This window comes from Geotrypetes seraphini, chromosome 6 (assembly GCF_902459505.1).
Source record: "Geotrypetes seraphini chromosome 6, aGeoSer1.1, whole genome shotgun sequence".
Classification (NCBI taxonomy): Eukaryota; Metazoa; Chordata; class Amphibia; order Gymnophiona; family Dermophiidae; genus Geotrypetes; species Geotrypetes seraphini.
The window spans coordinates 143,172,019-143,194,722 of NC_047089.1; the positions used below are offsets into that span (position 1 = coordinate 143,172,019).

General features: G+C 44.1%; 1 protein-coding gene across 5 annotated transcripts in view; it reads right to left on the minus strand.

Annotated features, from left to right (window-relative positions):
* REV1 (REV1 DNA directed polymerase) overlaps positions 1-22,704 on the minus strand; it is a 401,814-nt gene that overhangs the window by 24,117 nt on the left and 354,993 nt on the right. For all 5 annotated transcript variants that reach the window (XM_033948190.1, XM_033948189.1, XM_033948188.1 and 2 more), the window contains 2 exons: positions 12,178-12,398; positions 4,563-4,716 (listed from right to left, as the gene is read on the minus strand). In XM_033948190.1, the coding sequence (XP_033804081.1) occupies positions 4,563-4,716; positions 12,178-12,398 (375 nt within the window). The remainder of the gene's footprint in view (positions 1-4,562; positions 4,717-12,177; positions 12,399-22,704) is intronic.

Here is a 22,704-nt window from a genome sequence, read left to right on the forward strand (position 1 = left end):
ACCCTCAGGGATGATGCGAGTCCGAAAGGTAGAACTCGGTATTGTAGGTGAAGATTCCCCACCCAAAATCTCAAAAATCTGCAAGAGGCTGGATGAATCGGGATATGAGTGTAAGCCTCTTTGAGATCCAGCGAGCATAACCAATCCCCCTCGTCCATCAGCGGGTACAACATGGGAAGAGACAGCATGCAAAACTTTTCTTTGACAAGAAATTTGTTGAGTGCTCTTAGATCCAGAATAGGATGCAAGTCCCCGGTCTTCTTGGGGACTACAAAATAATGGGAGTAAAGCCCCGTGTCCCGTTGGCACAAAGGAACCTCCTCGACAGCCTAGAGGCGAAGGAAAGCCTGAGCCTCCCGAAGAAGAAGTGGAAGTTGCGACCTGTTGGAAGGACACTCTCTTGGAGGCAGGTCTGGTGTTACTTGCAGGAATTGAAGCGAGTACCCCTCCCGGATGATGGTGAGAACCCAGAGGTCCGAAGTAATCAGCTCCCACTGATGACAAAAAAGACTGAGACAACCTCTTATGGGCAGGAGAGAAGGCTGCTGGACATAAAGGGGCGTTATGCTCTGACCGGAATTGTCAAAAGGATGGCGCTGGTTTAGTTGCAGCAGGGGTCTGAGGTTTTTGGGGACCCCTCTGCTGTTGCTGATGTCTGGGTGGCAGGCGGAAGAACACCGGCGTAGACTTCTGGGGATAGTGCCATGGAGGTAGCTTGTATGGCTTAGCAGAAGGAGCCTTCACCTTAGGCCACACCAGGGAGGCGAAGGACCTCTCATGCTCTGAGAGGCGTTTGGTAACCGCCTCGATGGAGTCATCAAACAGCTCATTGCCCAAGCAAGGAAGATTCGCCAGACGATCTTGCAAGATGGGGTCCATGTCCACTATGCGCAGCCAGGCCAAGCGACGCATAGCCACCACAAAGGCTTTAACCCTAGAGGATAATTCAAAAGCATCATACGTGGCCTGGAACATAAAGAGACAAATTTGAGAAAGAGTCTCTGGAGCTGGCAGAACTCCGGCAGGCGGTGAGCAGCCAAATCAGAATGGAAAGACGGCATGGTCTTAATGCAGTATTTGAAATAGGATGTAAAGTATAGTTGAGGATCCTATTCGCCATCATTGAATTCTGGTAAAGACGATGGACAAACTTGTCCATGGTACGTCCCTCCCTGCCCGGGGGGACAGCAACATAGACCTTGGATGGGTGAGATTTCTTTAAAGAAGATTCCACATCCAAGGACTGATGGGACAGCTGCGCCTTCTCAAACCCCTTGCAAGAGACCATCCGATAGCAAGACTCCATTTTGGACGGGATAGCAGGAATGGCATAAAGGGTCTCTAGATTCCTGAAAAAGTCTGTTTCAAGACCGGATTCAGCGGGATACGCAGAGATTCCCTGGGCAGATGAGGAAGCTCCATCTCCACCAAATATTCCGGGGTATATCTGGATTCAGACTGGAGATCCAGCTGAAGAGCCTTACCCATGTCAAAGATGAACTTGGTAAAGGAGGAAGCCTTGTAAGAGAAAGGCCCCTCTGGAGGCAATGAGGATCTGGATCTTGGAGCAGCTGAGAAGGAAGCGGAAGCCTCCCTAGAATAGTGAGCAGGCATATCCATGTCCAGTAATAGGGACACCAAGGAGGCTCTGCTATGTGACAGTGGAGGAGTCAAAGAGTGCCTACACTTGAGCTGCCTCGAAGGAGAAGAGCCCAGAGTCCGAGGAATGGAAAACCACGGGGCAAGCCACGGAGAGCCCGGGGAGGACGGAACCCTCCGGAACGGCCTCAAGGAGGGGGTCCTCGACCTTGATTTACCTCAACTCAGAGACCCAGGAGGCGTGGTAGACTGCTGAGGTCGAGACCCATGCCCAGGCTGCATGGAAGCCTCGATGGACCTCAAGACCCGAGGCACAGGAGACTGTCCCCTCCGAGGATGGGAGTCCTTCGGCCGCTTAAAAGGCAGGCGCCTCGAGGACGAGGCAAGCTTAGCATGGTGCCTCGATCGAGGCTTAACGGCCGGCGACTCAGGCCTTGAAAGATGAGGAGAAGAGTTACTTGAGGACAACCGGCGAGACTTGCCTCGATAGGATGCTTAGGCTGGCTCGCAGGGAGAAGGGTCGAGGCAGGTGCAAACTGGGCCAAGACAGACGAAATTTGCTTGGTCAGGATGGACTTTAACATATCCTCAAACATGGGCACTGAGACCAATGGATCTGGTCGGACAGGTGCAGCATTGCGCTCCAATGAGGGCGACCTCAAGGAAGAGTATTCCCTATGCTTGGAGGCACGCTTGGAGGGAGGTCTCGTAGAGGCTGGCAGGACTGCACTCACTGCCTGGGTCGCCGGAGACTCCATGGAAGGCTTCATTGGTAGGGAACCTGAAAGAGGAAGAGGAGACTTACCCAAGGACAGGGCCTTAACAGGCACGGTGGACAGGGCCCTCGAGGTCGGGGACGAGGCCAAAGTCAAGGTCTTGTTCTCCAGCTGCTCCTTAGCGCTGAAGAGCTCAAGGATCTGGGCACGTCACCTACAAAGAGCCCGCAGTTGGAGAGTGGCACAGTGCGGGCAGGACATGGGTCCGGTGGTCGAAGCCAAGGCACTGAATGCACCAACGATGAGGGTCAGTAATAGAGATCACGCGACCGCACTGCGTGCACTTTTTAAACCCGGTGACAGGTTGGGACATAAGGAAAAAAGACCCACCAGGCGAACGAGGCCAGGCGGCCTGGCCGAAACCCGGGGTCTCCCGGACCAAACAACAGAAGAAAATAATAAGTGGGGGGTTTTTTTGGTTTTTTTTTTTTTGAGGACGTGCCACACAGCGACTAACTGATCAAAAACAAGAAAGCAAGCCACGGTGCAAGAAGGCACTTAGAAAACACGCAGAGCTGAAAGACAGGGCTTCTTTGCTCCGCGGAAATCTAAAAACTGAGGCCATGCTGAGGAGACGCGTGCCCTGACTCTGGCGGGAAGGCACTCACAAATTTTGAAGATCTTCAAGCAAGTTTGCTTGTGAGGCTGTCCGCTACAGGGCACCATGGATGACGTCACCCACATGTAGAGAATATGCTGCCTGCTTGTCCTGGGATAAGGTACAGTACGGAGAGCTCCTGCATCCATAATACAGAAAAAGGGCTCAAAAGACCCTGAAGCTCCAAAATATGCCGTGCTGAGACAATGGCGACCAGAAAGACAGTCAGATCCAGAAGAGTAGCATCCAGTGGCTTGAATGGGGCTTCCCCAAGGCCCTGAAGAACGATGTTAAGATTCAACAAAGGGAAAGGATGACACAAGGGAGGCCACAAACGAAGCACCCCTCTCATAAACCTGGTCACATCTGGATGAGCAGTACCTGAACTTTAAGGAAGGCCACTGATAAACCCTTCTCTAGGCCCAACTGAAGAAAAGCCAAGACCTCTGAAATGGGAGCTCTCTCGGGATCTACCTGATCCTTAGCACACCACTGTTAGAAAGCCTTCCAGGTTTTGGCATAAGAAGCCATAGAATAGGGAGTTGGAGCTTCCTGTACCACTGATGATGGACAAGATCCACATACCGTGGATGATGAGGCCAGTCCAGAGCAACTAAAATCATGAGGCTGGGATAAGTAGCTATCCGGTGGATGACTCAACCAACCAGAGGCCATGAAGGGAACATATAAATAAAGGAGCTCATGATACAGCCAGAACTGAACCAAAGTGTCCAAGCCTGTTATATGAGCAGATGGAAAGCTTTCCACAAGAGGGACCATTTTCCCAGTTCTAGGATTTGTCGACTGAGGAAGTGTGGGGCGCTGTCACGAGCCCAAAGGGCAGAGCTGCAAACTGGAAATGCTGTTCTAGAACATAGAAACCTGCGATGCTCCGGGTAGACTGGAATATGGAGGTAAGCCTCCGTGAGATCCAATGATGCCAGAAACTCTCTGGGTGAGACAGCAGCTTTGACATTTCCATGTGGAAATGAGGAATCTGCAAGACGAGATTGACTGACTTGAGATCCAGAATGGGTCTCCAGTCCTCTGAGCCTTTCTTTGGCACAATGAAGTATGAGTATCTGCCGAAGCCCGATTTGAGTTCTGGGACAGGTTCTATCGCTCTGATGTATAAGAGATGCTGCAGGGTAGCGTGAACTTTGGACTCCTTCTCTGGCCGACCTGCTGGAGAGTCCAGAAACAAATCCGAAGGCAGGCAATAGAAGGATATCTTGTACACCTCCTGAATGATATCCAGCACCCATTGATCCGAGGAAATGTGAGTCCACTCCTGGTAAAACTGAGAAAGTCTGCCCCTGATATGAGGAAGCCCTGCCTGACCTCTGGTGTCATTGGGGCTTTTTAGGAACAGTAGCTGCCCAGGATCTGGAGGCCTGAGGATGTCTGGAATTGTAAAGAGAGTGGTAGCCCTGGTAATATCACTGGGAGGAATAGTCCACCTCCCGAAGTCCAGCAAGACTGGTTCACATATATAATAGAAAAAACTTGAAGGGTGGATATATAATCTAACAGGTGCATTTATCATGATAATTCTCATAGTACAGATAGCATACAAACAAGCTTAATACCTGAAACTGTTGTAATCCATTCTTTAAGTAACATCTTGACATCACTGAATTCTACAGCTCCAGCCAAGTTAGGAGCCTGTGGTTTGAGAGAACCAGATATTTTTGTCAAAGCTGGCTGTGCTGAAACATTTGATGTTGAAGGACCTGCATCAACCTGTTCACGAATATAACAAATTACCAACTTTCATGTTTTTCTACTTTTCTAGGCACATATATTAAATAGTGATGCAATACAAAAATACATGTCATCATGTGTTTGTGAAAAATGTAATACAGATTTGCAGAAAAGAAAAATTCATAGAATATATCAAGGCCTCCAAACCTATCCTCTCACTGGACTCTGAGGATATCTACAATAAATATTCATGAGATAAATATGGATGATTTCAAGACATGTAAATCTCCCATGTGCATTTTTGTTGTGGCTATCCTGAAAACCTAACAATGGGTAAGATCCTCAAGATAATTGTCAGAAGCCCTGACATACTGTTATAACAGAACTAGTGTTTAAGCCCGTTCCATTTGTTACAGTAACGGGTGCTAGAATAGCCCCACCTATACCCTGACACCACCCATACCCCACCTATACCATGGCCGGATCGTGCCTCCCACTACCTCACCTTTCACCATTTCCGTAGTCCTCTGTACCCTTTTGGCCCTCATACCATTTCCATCGATCCCTTTCCCCCTTTCACACCCTCTACCACCTCTCTCTCTGACCCTGTGCCACCCCTTTTGCCATCTTTTCATTTCAGGTCCCCTCATCTGTCTCTCTCCTGCCTCTTCCATCTTCCCTGAATTCCCCTGTCCAGCAACACCCCTTCCCTGCTCCCCTCTGTCCAGCAGTAACAGCATCCATAATCCAGCAGCTCACAATCAACACGTTTGCCACTACCAACTCCCCCTTTTTTTTCCCCTTAGGAACCTTTGTCATGCCGCCACAGCCTACTCTCCACGTGGCCAGCGAAAGTCCGCATGCCGTCTCCACTGAAACGCCCCTCCCTCCATCCCTTCATCATGTCCACACTTGTAGGCCCATTTCCTACCACCTGGACAAATATTTGTCGACGTTAAACCCAGTCCACGGCTGACAATAACACCTCCGCTGAAGAGTGCCGTTCTCTTCCCCCTCTCGTTGCTCACACTATGCGGTGCCGCTGCATGTCAGAAGCTCCCAGCCACCAGCTCCCCCAACACCTTCTGCAGCATGCAGTCACCGCACACAGCGCTCTGGCCACGTCCATCCCACGGCGCGCTACCGCAGCTCGTGAGAGGATGCTCTGGCGCAGTTAAAAATAAAGTTTGGCTGGTAGGGCCGTATTTTCTTGATGGAGGACTTCTGCTTCGATGGCTTGAGTAGGTGGAGAGCAGGGAGGCCAGCACTTTGCAATTTCTCTGTTGGCCACTGGCATAGCTAAGCGCGCTTGTGCACTCCTGCGGCCATAGACCTAGGGATCATGCAGGTAAGAGTGCGCATGCATGCTTAGCGTTTTATTATAGTAGATTATAAAATGACTAGTATTTAAGCCCGTTACATTAACGGGTGCTAGAATAGACATGTGTGTCTGTTTTTCTTTCTCTCTCTCTGCTTGGCTGCTTTCCGTCTGTCTTTCTTTCTTTCTGTCTCTCTCTTTCCTCGGCTGTACACCACCACCCTTTGTGTCCAGCAGCACCCATTCCTTGCTCCCCCTGTCCAGTAGAAGACTTTCTCCCTTCCTTTTACCTCCCCCCCTGTCTAGCAATAGGCCTTCTCCCTTCCTTTTACTTCCCCCCCCCTGTCTAACAGCACCTCTCAGTGTCCCCGGCCTGGTTCTCCCCCTATAGCGCTTCCCGGGAGGAGCGGGGTCACACGAACTATAGCGCAGAAGCGGCTGCTCTCAACCCATCCCCCGGGTTCACCCTGGGTTACAGCCCGGTAGCCGAGTACCCGACCCTTTACCTGCTCTTCCTGGTCTGCCCTGAATAAAAAGAGAGAGAGAGAGCAATCTGCAATCAAAAAAGCCTACTGAGGATCGCGGCCGGCTGTAGGGATCTGGTGTGTCAGAGGGAATATACTACTGAGGTGCAGAGCAGCCAGCAAGGTTCGCTACAGCTGGCCGCGATCCTCAGTAGGCTTTTGCAGACAGAAGAGCCCTTCGGTGGACTGGATGGAGGACTGCCGCTCGATGCCTGGAGGAGCTGGAGAGCAGGGAGGTCCGTGCTAGCTGCCAGTAGCGCGCATGCGCACTCCTGCGGCCACAGACCTACGGATCACGGAAGCACACAGTTAAGAGTGTGCATGCGCGGCTAGAGTTTTATTATATAGGAATGCAAAAACAATCTACTTCACAGATCAATTGTAACATTAATATTGTTCTATTTTTTAATGGCCCTTTTTAAAATTTGGGTGTCCTGGAGCAGCCAGCTAAGTCTTTTAAAAGAGTTTTAGATTTTAAAAACAAATCATTTTGCTCTTTTTGGTATAGCTTAATTAGTTGCTTTGTTGTTTTTTCCCCAAATGTATTTATTAATACAAGTCAAGATATAAAATACAAAACAGACTGCAGATGTTTGGCTCTTTTACCCAACAACTGCTTTTAAATTTTATTTATTTATTTATTTTAAAAACTTATCTCCCACCTATTACCTAGACAGGTTCCAATTAATAAATATAGTAATTCTATCACATATAAAACAATATAAATAAAACAATCATAAATAAACATTTTAAAATTCATTAATTATAAAAAAAATCTGCATGAATAGGTGTGTCTTAAGCAATTTACGAAATTATTCAGTGCTATTACATAAATGCAACACACCCGGTAACTTGTTCCACAACCATACTTGCAGCTACTGAAAATGATGAACGCCCTGTTACATTTCATACAGTCTCAACAACTAATAACATTGCTGGCTCAATGTCCTGTTTGGTAAATATATAGACACTATTTGTTGCAAACATTATGGTGTTTGTCCATATAATATCTTATGCACCATCAATATTTTATTCAATGGGGAGCTAATGCAGTTTTTTTAACACTCGATGCACTGAAGCAAACCAACATAACCTCTATTAAAACCTTTGCCGCAGCAATTTGAATCACCTGAAGCGCATGCCGTCTATTCTTGGTCATCCTTAGATATAAAGGATTACAGTAGTCAATTGTCCCAATTACTAAACTTTGTAAAAGAGCTTGAAAATCATTCTATGGTATTAATATTTTCAATCTTTTCAATAAATGCAGTTGGAAAAATACTGACTTAATAACTTGAGTCACTGCGCTTACATTGACAAATGACTTTCCAATATCACTCATAATCTTACTTGTTTATTAACTAGAATAACATTACTTTCCAACCTCACTTCAATGTTGAAAGTGCTTATGTTTTAGAGGCTGGTACTACACCAAATGCAAAAGAGAAAACTTCAGAGACAAAGACTGGCTCAGGGAAAAAGACATTTAAGCTAGTGCTTAAGGATGGGGAACAGGATTTAGGTGAATTAGATGAGGAAACAGTCAGACGTGGATACTAGCCAGAAATAAAAGATATATTTTATTCCTGGCAATCACAGGACCCATGTAATAGGGGACGTGGCAGAGGGGCTTCTAGAGGTAGAGGTTATGGACAAGGCAGAGGTTATGGACCTAATGCTCAAGGTCAATCTGTTATCTGTTGGACCTGTAATCGTGTAGGTCATTATTCCCGAAATTGTAGACAAAGGCAACAGATGAGATATCCCCAGCGTTTTCCTGTCTGGCAGCCTAGATCCCAAAATCCATTTGAAAATGCTCAATGACTACAGCTGGTAGCTTTAGAAGCCCAGTTAGTCAAAAATGAACCACATGTAAACATTAAAGTGAATGATTATCCAGTTGAATTTCTCATACAGGTGCCACATGAACAGTATTAAAAGAGTTGCCTCCAGGAGTGAAATTATCTCCAGAAGATTCACTACTGGATTTGATGGCACTACCAGGAAAACTCAGATGACACACCATGTAACTTTTGAATTACTTAGTGTACAAGTTACACAGCTATGTTTATATACACTGCAATGTCCAGTAAATCTTTTAGGCAGAGATCTGATGACTCAAATGGAGTTGAGAATTTATTTTTCTTCAGAATACCTGTTGGTCACTGAAGAAAATGGACCACTACCTTTAGAATTACAATCTTTACCAGATACTATCTGGGCCAAACCTGATGATCCCTATGGTCTTATTGTTACTAGCCCACCAGTTAAAGTAACCTTGCAACCTGAGAAACAGGGACCAAAAGTTCCACAATACCCTTTGAGACAGGAAGCTATTTAGGGATTGAGAGCAGAAATTGACATACTGCTGTCCAAAGGTATTATAGAACCTAGTTCATCTCCATGTAATACACCGCTTTTTCCAATTTATAAATTGAATGGCAGGTGGAGGTTGATTCATGATCTTAGGGAATTGAATAATGTGGTTAAATGTGCAAATCCAGTAGTTCCAAATCCTGCTACTATTTTGTCACAAAGCCAGTTGCATGAATACCATTCTGTTATAGATTTGTCAAATGCATTTTTTGGAATTCCTGTTGAGCCACAGAGTAGGAAGTTTTTCTTATTTCAGTTTGAGGGTCAACGGTTCCAATGGTGTAGGCTCGCTCAAGGATATAATGAGGCCCCTAGTATTTTCTCCGAATAAGTATCACATGATTTGGAAACCTTCAGAGGTACTCTACCTGTTGATGTGACATTAATTCAATATGTAGACGATCTACTGATTTCTGCCACTTCAGAGGCAGACTGTAAAAAATACACAGTAGCTTTGATTCAGTTTCTAGGACAATTGGGCTATAAAATCAATCCTTCTAAATTGTAGTATTGTCAGAAGACAGTTCAATTTTTGGAAATGACTCTTGGGGAGTGTGACAAGAGTCCAGGAGATGGCATATGTAAAGAAATACTTGCTGTCTCACTGCCTACGTGAAGTACTGGGACTTTTTAATTATTGCAGACAGTGGTTACCGGCTTATAACACTTGGACGAGTGCATTGCGGCCACTACTTAAGGGAAATCCCCCTAGTAAACAGAAAATTACTTTAAGCACTCAGCAACGGGAGTGTTTGCAGACATTGCTAACTGATGTGTTAGAAGTGTCAGCCTTGAAGTTACCTGATCCAGAGCAAGCAATTCAACTGTATGAACTGTTTGAAAATGCCACTCATCGGGCTGGTGTAGCAGCTCAAAATGAAATGCCAGTTTTATATCTATCAGGAACATTTATAGAAGTAGAAAAAGGATTTACTGTTTGTGAACAGGGAATTATAGCTGTGTCAGCAGCCATTCAGAAATTATTAGAAACAATTTTTTCACATTCTATCACTGTGCACACTTCTCACAAAATCCACAAGTTATTGCAACAAACTACATTGCATTTCACAGCTCCAAGATTAGGGAAATACTTAGCTACAATATTACACTCAAGCATAGATATGAAACCTATACCCCTTTCTTATCCATTTCATTATCTGTCTGATTGACTTTGTAGTACTCCTGTTTTACACGATTGTCAAGAGCAGATGCAAAAGGAAAATCAACCAATCCTTAATATAGTATCTGCATCTGAAATCTCATGTGACCATGTTATCAGGTTTACAGGCGGGTCACAAAGAGAGGATAGCGTTGGATTTGCCGCTTGTCGGTTGGATGAACGAAACTAAATTGCACAGCGAATACAATATTGCATGCCAGAGGGGTATTCAGCGCAAGGAGCTGCATTAGCTGCATGTCTTGAAGTTTTGCATGCTGCAAGAGACAAACATTTGATTATATACACTGATTCCAATTATGTGACAAATTCTTTTCACTCTTACTGCAAAATTTGGTTTAAAAGAGGCCTTGTTAGCAGTGACGGTGAACCTTTAGAACACAGGCTACTGTTGGAAGCTCTTTTTGAAGAACTGACAGTACGTGCATCAAAAGGATTGTGTGTTTCTTGTAATTGGATTAAAGCACACCAGAGTGTGGGGAATTTTGTGCACTATGGTAATTCTTTAGCTCAGGAAGTTACTGCAACTGTGACTTTTAAAGGTGTAGCTCAGACTAGACAAAGAACTGCAGAGCTAAATTCTCTGATGCAGCTCAGTGACTTACAGAAACAAATATTACAGGAAGATTTGAATCACTGGAAATAAATGGGATATTGTACCCTTACCCTTTTTCCTTTTGTTTCAATCCTTTTTGTCTTAATAGTTACTATTAGTTTGTTTGTCTATCCCCCAGGTTTTTTACTAATTTTTAATATTGTAAAGATGTAAATCGCTTTAGTATGTAAAAGAAGTATATCAAGTCAGAATAAACTTGAAACTTAAAACTAAAGTTTTTGATCTTTGCAAGCCTAGACAATTTAGGGTTTTTAAAAAATTAATTTTCTTTGAGCAATGAGAAAAGGGATCTTGGTAATTACTGTTGGGTGGGAAAGGAATATGGGTAGATGAACCGAGATTAGGATCTTGGGAATACAAAAAGAGAGGATAGATCATGGATGGAAAAAAGGAATGCAGAACAAAGAATGAAGGATCCCCTGATTTATCCATTCTATCCCTCAAAACGCAGTTATTTGTAAATGCATTTTTCTAGATACTGATCCCTCATGATTGTTTTTTGAGGAACAATTTTTATATGATTCCTTGAATAAACCTGGTGTGGCTTTCACTCCTTTATAGTTGATCTTCTGAAGATTTATTTGTTCATGTTTGTTTGATCTTATTTGTTTTATTGAATTATGTATATAAAGATGTTTAAACGGTATAGAAATTTTTAAAATAAATAAATAAATACATTCACCCCTTACATCTATTTTTTCAAATTACTCATATCTCCCCCATCCGCAATCATTCCTTCCCTTTCTCTTAGCTGATTTACAATTTCATCTTACTGCCAAAGCTAACACCTTCCCTCTCAAGTCCATCCTATCAATGAGTCTGTTGTAAAAAGGAAAGTAGCAGCACCTTAGGATGAACTTCTTCCTCTGGCAATAATAATAATAATAACTTTATTCTTCTATACCGCCACAATCTTGCGACTTCTAGGTGCTGGACATTCAGCGAAATACAATAAGTAGATATTCAGAGGAAATACAGAGATCAGAGACCTCAGGAGGTCAGAACTAGATAGCTGTTCGAACCACAGAGAATAAAATAGTGCCATGTAGTTCAAAACACTATTCAGGCTCTGAGCAGTATAGTGTCCTGAAGAATGACTGCTGTTCTCCTACTGATTACTGGCTTGTAGATAAGTAGGGGGAAAATTATGAGAACCCAGAGTTGGGGAAGATTTGTAGAGCAGGGATTCCCTTGAGCTCATATTTAGCTGAAAGTGCTGGACAATTCTTAGGAAAGGGGCAAATTCTGTTGATCTCGATGCAACTGTATAATGATGTCAAAACCAGGAACCCTGTATATAATACAGTATTAATCCAGGTGTGGTCTTAACTGGCAGTACAATCAAACAAAGGCATTCAGAGAATGCCTTCTTTAAGACATGAATGCTAGAGAATGAGGGGGTTAATGTGGGTTGCACTTAGAAACAGAAGATGACAATTCACAAAACACACTCAATACCGGTAAACAGCTCTTACAGAAATAAAATTACCTGTGACTTATCTGAAGTAGCAAATTCCTGTTTTAAAATACCATCTTTTAACTTCTGTGGACTTCCAGCAGATATAAAAATATTTTTATCTGGGCTGCCAAACATCTTGTGTTTCAGTGGACTCAGAATCTTTTTCACAGGACTGACTTGATTTTTTTTCTTATTCTTTTTCTTGATTTCCTTTGTAGCTTGCTTTAACTGTAGCAAAGGAGGTTTTGATTCTGTAACATTAAAAAAAAAAAAAAATCAATGTTTTAAAGCAATACTCATACTTTAAAATGTGTTCTACAGTCCTAAGTACATTCCTTAGAATTCTATATAACTTTATATGAATACAGAATTTCTATCTAACAAAGGGCTTAAATCACAGTTGTATAAATACACTGCTAATCAATAAAATGTTTTGTGAAATGCTCAGACCCACAACCAATTAGTGTTTAGTGTATAACAAACAAAGCAAAGGTTGCCGTTAAGACCATCATAGTATTCACTGTCCTACCGCCACTTATACACTATAGAATGTTGGATCTATTCTTACCTAGGTTCTTTGTTCTATCCTACTTAGGACATTCACAATTTCTATCTGCAGCTCAAGAGAACACTTCCAGAATAGAGCGGCAAAACTACAGTGTTTACTAATCCTACTACTTATTTCTATAGCGCTACAAACTTACGCAGCACAGTAAATCAAACAAGGAATACAGTGTTCTCCCCAGAAATTTTTTCCAGCCAGGTGGCATGAAAAAGTAGCCGGGTGAGGCGGGACAGGGAAATTTGGTGGTGGGGAAAATTAAGGGCTCCTTTTACTAAGCTGCAATAGCGTTTTTAGCGCGTGCAGAATTGCCGCGCTACACGGCTAGAACTAACACCAGCTCAATGCTGGCGTTAACGTATAGCACGTGCAGCAATTCTGCGCGAGCTAAGCGTGCGGTAAAACCGCTATCGTAGCTTAGTAAAAGGAGCCCTAAATGTGTACTATTTGTATTAGATAATTATTATTAGTTATTTTCCAATGCTCAATATGGCAGCCTTTCTTAAGGTTTGACACTTGTTCCATAATTTTTTTATTAAATTTAAGAAGTATCCAATTCTAGAAGTGAATAATTAGATATTTGCCCTCTTTCAAATGGTATAGAGCAGCGTCTCTCAAACTTTTTTAACTCCGGCACACTAAACGGAGCAAATGTTTTTTGTGGCACACTAAATGCAGCAAATAGTTTTCATGGCTGGAAAAAATTTCTGGGGCGAACACTGTTGCCGTTAGTTTTCAAGGTCCAATCACGTCAAAGACTGATGCTTATCTGGGCAGTTGTATAATAAAAAGAATGGATAAGATAACATGAGAAGTGAAATTGTCATGAATCAGAGGGATACATACCCTGTAGGTCCTAAAAGCAGGCTTGTGGATTAGATATAAACTATGAAGGCAGTGGTGTACTTAGCATATGTGACACCCGAGGCCCATCATTTTTTGGCACCCCCCCCCCATCTGTATGAAAAACATGATTTTTAGTAACAATCCACACATTACACAAGAGTGTACCTAGGAAAAGGCAGCATCTTACATACTGCAGTGAGCAGTACATCAATAAACCCATTGTAAAACTAAACAAGCCAGACTACTATAGATCAATCCTAAACAGTCAATCCTAACTAAAAACCATGTCTTTCAAACACACAGAACACAGAAAACACCTTCGCCTAGTATGGAATATGTAATCACAAACTAACCCCTCTCCCTTTTACAAAACTGTAATGTGGTTTTTAGCCATGGTGGTAACAGCTCAGACTCTCATAGAATTCTGAGCAATTACCACCATGGCCGGTGCTAAAAAAAGCTCTACAGTTTTGTAAAAAGGGGGATAAAATAGAAAAACATAGACAAAGGTTATATTGAACCACCAAGAAGCTGGACTCTGCATACAATGCAACACCACAGAAACAGCGATGCATCTCCCCTAAAGCAAAAAAATAAATAAATATAATTTTTTTCTATATTGTCTTCTCTGGTTTCTGCTTTCCTCATAGTCTTGTCACTCTCTTCCTTTCATCCACTGTCTACCCTCTCTCGGCCCCTTCTATATGGCATCTTCTCTCCTTGTATTCCCCTTCCATCTCTCCCTTCACCCCTATTATTCTGCCATCCATCTTCTTCCTTTCCCTCCTCCAATGGTCTGGCATCTCTCTCCTCTTCTTCCCTTCCCTCTCCCACACCCTTCTTCCCTTCCCTCCTCCAATGGTCTGGCATTTCATTCTCTCCTCCCCCTTCCCCCCACTTCCATCAGCATTTGCCCCCTTTCTCTCCCTCCACCACCCTTCTATGCTCCTCTCTCCCTCCAAACCAGCAAGGTCCCATGATGACTGCTTCTGTTGCTTCTGCCTCTGGAAGATGTAAGTGACATTGGAGGGGGTGGGCCGGCAGATGCAGGGTATTGCAGCAAGGTTCCGCAATGACTGCAGCTGCCGGTCCACCCCTTCCAACATCACTTACGTCTTCCGGAGGTAGAGGTGGCAAATTAAGTCATCACGGGACCTTCCTGTACTTCTGTGCGGCTGCTGACTATGCTTCGGAATAAATACGACAGCCGCGCTGAGGTGCAGGTGCCATTTAGAGCAACTCGGAAGGTTCTGGATTCAGCCGGCTGTGTACCCCCTAGGGCTGGCACCCGGGGCGGTCTGCCACTGTATGAGGGGACAAAAAATAATAAAAAGAATGGATAACTTGACCGATTTAGATATGTCATACAATTATAACCACAAAAATATGTCCTAAAATGTAATTCTAAACTCAAAAGACTCCAGACGAAAAGCAGACTATAGAAAGGAAACCAGAAAAGACCAAACCCATAGTACTAAGATTCAAATGCTAAAATCGGACATGTCCATTATGAAGAGACGTGTGGATCACCGCTAATTATAGCAAGTGAGTCTTTAAAATATGAGACGGTAATGGATAGTCAGACCTGGTGGACGGAAGTGATAAATACTAGAGCCAAAACCAGAGCACCGTGATGAAACTTGAATGGAAATATGGATACCTATTTATACTTTTGAGTAAAATTGCAATGTGAACATGTCATAGAAAAAAATAAATGTGTAAACTAAAAAACCAAGAACAACATATTGTAACACCGAACTCAGAATTAATGAAATAACATGCTAAAAGAACTTAAACCCCCCCCCTAAAATAGGTCATATACATACTTAAAATGATGGCTGGTTACAAACAGTACACTTCCCCCTCCCCATTCGCGATTTCTCCATTTGTGGTTTCATATAATCGTGATTTTTTCTGGGGAGGGGGAAAATAAAAAAAGCAGTCTTAATTTTAAAATAACCCATATTTTTTTCCTCCCTGCCGCCTTCCCGGCCTTACCTGGTGGTCTAGAGCAGTGTTTTTCAACCTTTTTTGGGCAAAGGCACACTTGTTTCATGAAAAAAATCACGAGGCACACCACCATTAGAAAATGTTAAAAAATTTAACTCTCTGCCTATATTGACTATATATAAAGTAATTCTCTTGAATAGGAATCAAATAAACACAAAGAAAGTATTTTATAATTACTTTATTACGAAATAAAAATTATAAAATACTTTATTCAGTGCGAAACCTGGGCCTGTTTGGCTGAACACAAAGCTGATATTCTGGCTGGAATCGAAGAAAGACACACACGTAGCTCTTCGTCAACAGCTCTCAGTCTCTCTCTGTATTTGGTTTTTATAGCATACAAAAATAGACAAATATACCCTCCATCCTTTTTATTAAACCACAATAGCAGTTTTTAGCGCAGGGAGCTGCGCTGAATGCCCAGCACTGCTCTTGACGCTCATAGGCTCCCTGCGCTAAAAACCACTATTGCGGTTTAGTAAAAGGGGACCATATTGTAAAATATAGACAGCAGATATAAATTCAGAACTGTGCATAGTAAGTGAAGGGAAGTTTTCATCTCTGGGAATTTACCCAGTTAACTATTAAGTTATTTGGGCAAATTCCTTTGAAAACTGTGGTAATACTGCCTCCACTTTGCTAAATTTAAAATAAAATCATTTTTCCTACCTTGTCTGGTGATTTCTGGTTGCACTTTCTTCTTCTGACTGTGCATCCAATCTTTCTTCCCTTCTATCAGCCTGTATGCTTTCTCTCCTCCACACCTCATTCCCTCCCCCAACTTTTTCTTCCTCTCTCCCTGACCTTTCTTTCTTTTTTCCTGTTTCTCTTCTTTCCTTCTGTTTCCCTGCCCCCTTTCTTTCTTTCTCCCTGCCGTTCCCCAAGCCACTGCCACTGCCGCTGCCATCGGGGAACAGGACCCACCAATGGATAACAGGCCCCAAAGCCGCCGCCGACGCATGCTCTCCCTGACGTCAATTCTACAATCGGAGAGGAAGTTCCGCCCAGCCAGGCAGCGATTGGCTGGCCCGAACTTCCTCTCCGACTGCAGAACTGACGTCGGGGAGAAGAAGACTTATCGTCTCGATAGATTAGATCGCCAAGACAAAGTGAGTCCTGGGTGATCGACTCACTTTGCCTTGGCGAGCTACTGGCGCCCCTGCCTCGAGCCCCCTGTCAGCTCCGGGCCCGGCGGCCCTGCGGCACACCAGGCAACATCTCGCGGCACACTAGTGTGCCGCGGAACAGCGGTTGAAAAACACTGGTCTAGAGGACTTTTGGGGCAGGAGCGATCTTCCTACGCTCCTGCCCCGTGCAGATCGCCATGAGGAAATGGCTGCTGTGAGTTCCCATAGTCTCTCGAGACTACGTCGGGAACTCCCTACAGCCATTTCCTCATGGCGATCTGCACGGGGCAGGAGCGTAGGAAGATCGCTCCTGCCCCGAAAGCCCTCTAGACCACAAGGTAAGGCCGGGAAGGCAGCAGGGAGGTGGGGGTGGGTCAGAGCCAGATAATCGCGGTTTTTCGCCATCCGCGGTCCGGCTATGCCCGTATCCCCCGCGAATGACGAGGGAGAAGTGTATGCCTAAACAGGGCAAAAGTAAATGTATGGGAAATGAACAGCTGATAATACAGTTATCTTGAAAACATAAGCCGATAGTAGCTCAAAGACAAGCCGACCAGGTAGATGAAAAGTGAAACCTGGGAAAGATCTAAATTATTGTTCAAATGAGCTTCTATTAAAACCAAAGAATAAAACCACAGCACTCGGGAAAGTAAAAAAGGGAGAGTAAAATGGACTTACCGAAAAGGTCCCTGCACTGATGAGATAAACTCGTATGCAGAATAAATGTGAACACACGACAGCGGGGCTATGATATTTTATCCATTGAAAGAGGCGCCACAAAAGTGTCAGCAGTGGATTGAATGCACACTAATAGAGGAAGGGCATCGGGCTGTTACAAAAGGCTGCTTTAATAAATAAATAAATGAAAATACTGGTGAAAAACTAAATAAAAAACCAAAACCATGATAAAATGCCGAACCTGACTGCAAGTGGTAGTGAAAGTAGCATAAGGCACCCATAGTACTGTTAGTGCCAGAGCTGCTTAGAATAAAGAATCGTGCTGTACATGAGGAGAAAAAAGAAAGAATGAGGTGATAAGATGTAAAGTGTTGGCCCCTCACTGCACCACTTGATAAAACTAAGGAGCGATGTTCTAGAGCACGGGTGCCCACACTTTTTGGGCTTGCGAGCTACTTTTAAAATGACCAAGTCAAAATGATCTACCAACAATAAAATTTTCTATAAACACAAAGCACACTGTCTGCAAAGAAAATGTTAATTATCATTCCTATTCCGGGTTTTTTTCAAAGAGGTCAAAGCAGATGACTCTATGCACTGTCACATCAGAAACAACCATACAAAAATAGACAAATACCCCCTCCCTTTTTACTAAATTACGATAGCAGTATTTAGCGCAGGGAGCTGCACTGCTCTCGACGCTCATAGGTTCCCTGCGCTAAAACCGCTATTGCGGTTTAATAAAAGGGGACTATAGTGTAAAATATAGGCAGCAGATATAAATTCAGACACATTTTGATCACTAAATTTAAAATAAAATCATTTTTCCTACCTTGTAGTCTAGTGATTTCATGAGTCTCTGGTTGCACTTTCTTCTTCTGACTGTGCATCCAATCTTTCTTCCCTTCTTTCAGCCTGTATGCTTCCTCTCCTCCAGACCTCATTCCCTCCCCCAACTTTTTCTTCCTCTCTCCCTGCCTCCCTTTCTTTTTTCTCTCTTCATGCCCCCTTTCTTTTTTTCTGTTTCTCTTCTTTCCTTCTGTCTTCCTGCCTGCCCTCTTTCTTTCTTTCTTTCTGCCTGCTTTCCCCTAAGCCACTGCCAATGCCATCGGGGAACAGGCCCCCAAGCCGCCGCCATCGGACAACAGTCCCCAAAGCCGCCGCCGCCGCTACAAGTTCTCCCTGCTTCGGGCCGACCAGCATGCCTCTCCCAGATGTCAATTCTACCATCAGAGAGGAAGTTTCGGCCCAGCAAGGCAGCGATTGGCTGGCCAGAACTTCCTCTCCGACGGCAGAATTGACGTCGGGGAGAGGAAGGCTGGTCGGCCCAAGATTGCAATCGACCTATTGGGAGAAATGCTACCGGGTTCTGCCTTCGCGGAAACAGAAAGTAGGCAGGACCTGGCAGCAAGTATAGCAAATTGTAAGCTTCACTGACCTGTCTCCTGACTTAGCCCGTAGCAAACGCATGCTTCGGGGCTCTAACATGTGCGTGCCGGCATCCCTTTTTTTCTCTCCCCCCCACCCCAGACATAATTTCCGGTTTCAGAGGAAAAAGAAGGGAAGCCGGCACGCACACGTTAGAGCCCCGGAGCATAAGTTTGCTAGGGGCTAAGGCGTGAAATCTCCAAGCTGGGTTTTTTTTTTTGGTGTTGAGCAGCAGTGGTGGCAGCAGCAGAATTCACAGCGGATGATAGCCAGGCGGTCATCTAAATTAGCTGGGCGGAGCGCCCAGCTAAAAGGCCCTAGGGAGAACACTGGAATATAAAGTCCCTGCTCAAAAGAGTTTGCAATATTGTTATGATAGACACACTGGACAAAAAGGTGCAACTATACAGTACACAGTTATCAGATGGGGAATCACAGAGGGAATGTAAGACAGATGGGTGCTAGAAGATAGGTTGGAGTTATGAATTGAAAGCAGCTTTGAGCATGGATTCCAACACTGCCAGAGACGAAGCTTGATATACTGAGTCAGGCAGTTTGTTCCAGGCATACAGTGCAGCAAAGCAGAAGGGACGGAGTCTAGAGTTGGCCACAGAGAATGGTACCGATAACAAAGATTTACTGATGAGTGGTGTCCCAGGGAGGAGTATAAGGAGAAATGAGAGATACTGAGGTGTGGAATAAATACACTTGTAGCTCAGTAAGAGGAATTTGAACTGTATGTGGAAAAGGATAGGAAGCCAACAAAGTGACTTGAGGAGAATGATAGTGTGTGCATAGTGACACTGGCGGAATATGAGGCATGCAGTCAAGTTCTGGACATATTGAAGGGGAGAGAGATGGTTTAGTGGAAGGCCAGTGAGAAGCAGGTTGTAGTTGTCTAGGCAAGAGGTGATGAGGGTATGGATGAGGGTCTTAGCAATGCCCTCAGAAAGGAAGGAGAAGATTGTTGTAGAGAAAGAAACAACAGATTTTGGAAGTCTGTTGAATTTGAGGAGAAGGATGAGTCACAGATCATCCAAAAGTTATGAGCCAATAGGATAGGGAGGATGAGGGTGTTATCTATAGAAATAGAGAATGGGGAAGGGGAGGTGGGTTTAAAAGGAAAGATAAGGAGCTCAGTCTTGGCCATGTTTAGTTTTAGATGACAGTGAAACATCTAGGTAGCAATGTCAGACAGGAAGCTGAGACTTGAGTCAGAATGTTAATAGAGATTTCAGGATAGAGTTCTTGAAGATCCTGCCGGTACCAGGGCCGACGAGAAGAGGCAGACAGAGCTGCAAGCAGTCAACACATGGATGAGGCCCTGGTGTGAATAAGAAGGATGCCTCTTTGTGCGCAACTGGACAATGTTCTGGGGGAAGAGCAAGGTATTCAGGAAGGATGGACTCCACCTCAGCGGCGACGGAACGAGGCTGCTTGCAAGCAATATCAAGAGAGAAATTGAGAAGTTTTTAAACTAGGAAGAAGGGGAAAGCCGACAGTTGACCAAGAATCAATGGTCTGGGAACCGGTATACCCAGAGGATACCGTGCAGGAAGATAGCGAGGAAGACTCACCGGACCATAGGCAAGACATCTCAAATTTGTCTCTAGGTACTAGCTTCCAAAACGATTCTTGCTCAGTACGGGTCTTGAGAAAAATGTCATTTTTAAGGGTTAATATTTTGTTTTCAAGAGATGGCTTGTTCAATGAGTACCGTATTTTTTGCTCCATAAGACGCACCCTAGATTTAGAGGAGGAAAACAAGAAAAAAACCATTCTGAACCAAATTTTCCCTGTCAGGTACTGCACCCTGTCCCCCCCATCTGGTGGTCTAGTGATAGGCCGGGACAGAGCACAGATGTCAAGGCAGATGACTTTTTAAAATATGCAATGTCACCTCAGTAACAACTATAGAAAAATAGACAAATATAGTGCAAATTATAGACAGCAGATATAAATTCTCAAAACTGATACATTTTGATCACTAAATTGAAAATAAAATCATTTTTCCTACCTTTGTTGTCTGGCGATTTCTTTCTTTCTTTCCTCAGGCCCAACAATTGTCTCTTCCTCTCTCCCTCTTTCCTATGTCCCCCTCAATGCCTTCCAGCCTTTGTCATCTCCCCCACTCCCTTCCTCAGGCCCAACAATTGTCCCTTCCTCCCTCCCTCCTATGTTCCCCTCACTACCTTCCAGCCTTTGTCCTCTTCCCCCCCCAAGCTTACCTACCGTTGCTGCCGCTGTGAAGACACGTTGCTGAAGGGCAAGGGCTTCATTTGGGATGAAGCAGCAGCGGGAGGAGGGGATGCCTGGCTCAGCAGCGGGTTGAACTCCAGTCAGCATGGCACCGCAAACCATGGCCTCGCTGCGGCCTGAGAGCGAGGAACGAGCAGGGAGCCGATGGTGTTTCACTTCCTCCGAACGGAATAAATTGCTGGTAAGGAGTGTGTGGCGCAGTGGTTGGAGCTACATCCTCAGCACCCTGGGGTTGTAGGTTCAAACCCCGCGCTGCTCCCTGTGACCCTGGACAAGTCACTTAATCCTCCATAGCCCCAGGTACGTTAGATAGATTGTGAGCCCACCAGGACAGATAGGGAAAATGCTTGGGTACCTGATTGTAAAAACCGCTTAGATAACCTTGATAGGCGGTATATAAAAACCTAATAAACTAACTTGTAAGGGCCAGGCGGGTGCAGCGATTGCACGCCGCTGACCCAGAAGCCTTACCCCACCCCGACATCAATTCTTTTGTCGGAGAGATGGTCTGGAACAGCCAAAATTGACGTCGGGGATAAGGCTTCTGGGCCAGCAGCATGCAATCGCTGCACCCATCTGGCCTTTCCCGTCCTCTACTTGCAGCGGCAAAAGAGTGACGAGTAGCAGTAGGAGCGGTGGCGGGTGAGAAACCCTTATCTAAATAAGGTTAACAGGATAGAGGGAGGTTGGGTATTTGCTCCATAGGACGCACCCTTTTTTTCACCCAATTTTTGGGAGAAAAAAGTGTATCTTATGAAGCAAAAAATACAGTAATTTTTAATGATAGCAGCTGCAGTTTCTTTAATGTCCACATCTACTTTGAATGGATATGACAAGTACTCCACAACTGTTCTAATTTTTTGGACGTCACAGAATCTGTTTTCAAATTCCTGGATAACAGAACAGATTTCTGTTGCATACTTCTCATTCTGAAAAACAAAATTTGGATGTTGGCCCAGACAGTCCTGCGAATTAGGAAAATGATCAAAAGTGTTGTTTGCAAGGTCAGTCATCATTAGCTCAAATTTGCTCTTGTAGGATGAAACTGTACTCATCATCTTGCCAATGAATTTGTTTTCACCTTGTAGTTCAAGATTCTTATCACTTAGTTCGCCTGTAAAGTCAGCGAGAAATGCCACATAACCACACCTCATCTTCCAACTCTGCTTGGTCATCTATCCTCTCCTTCAAAAAAACTTCTTATTTCATTTAGCAAATCACAAAATCTTTGCAGAAATTTTTGCCTACTTAGCTACCTTACATCTGTGTGCAAAATGATTTCTGATGCCCTTTCATTGAGTAAGATTGAAAAGCCATCTTTGAACTGATCTTCCACGAACTGAATTTACAATTTTGAAAGTGATGTCCATAACAGTCTTTGTATTGAGTCTCTTGCTTGCTAAAACTTACTGGTGAATGATGCAGTGGTAAGAAAGGAAATCAGGGAAGTCGTCATGGTGTCTACAGAGGGCTATGAAATTCTTAATCTCACCTGTCATTGCTCCTGCTCCATCAGTAGTGATGGAAACAAATGTATGCAATGGAAGATTACACTTTGTCACAAAAGAATGGAAAGAAATGAAAATTTCCTGACCGGTAGTTCTCCCTTTTAAAGAAATCATTCCAAGCAATTCTTCTTTGACACTG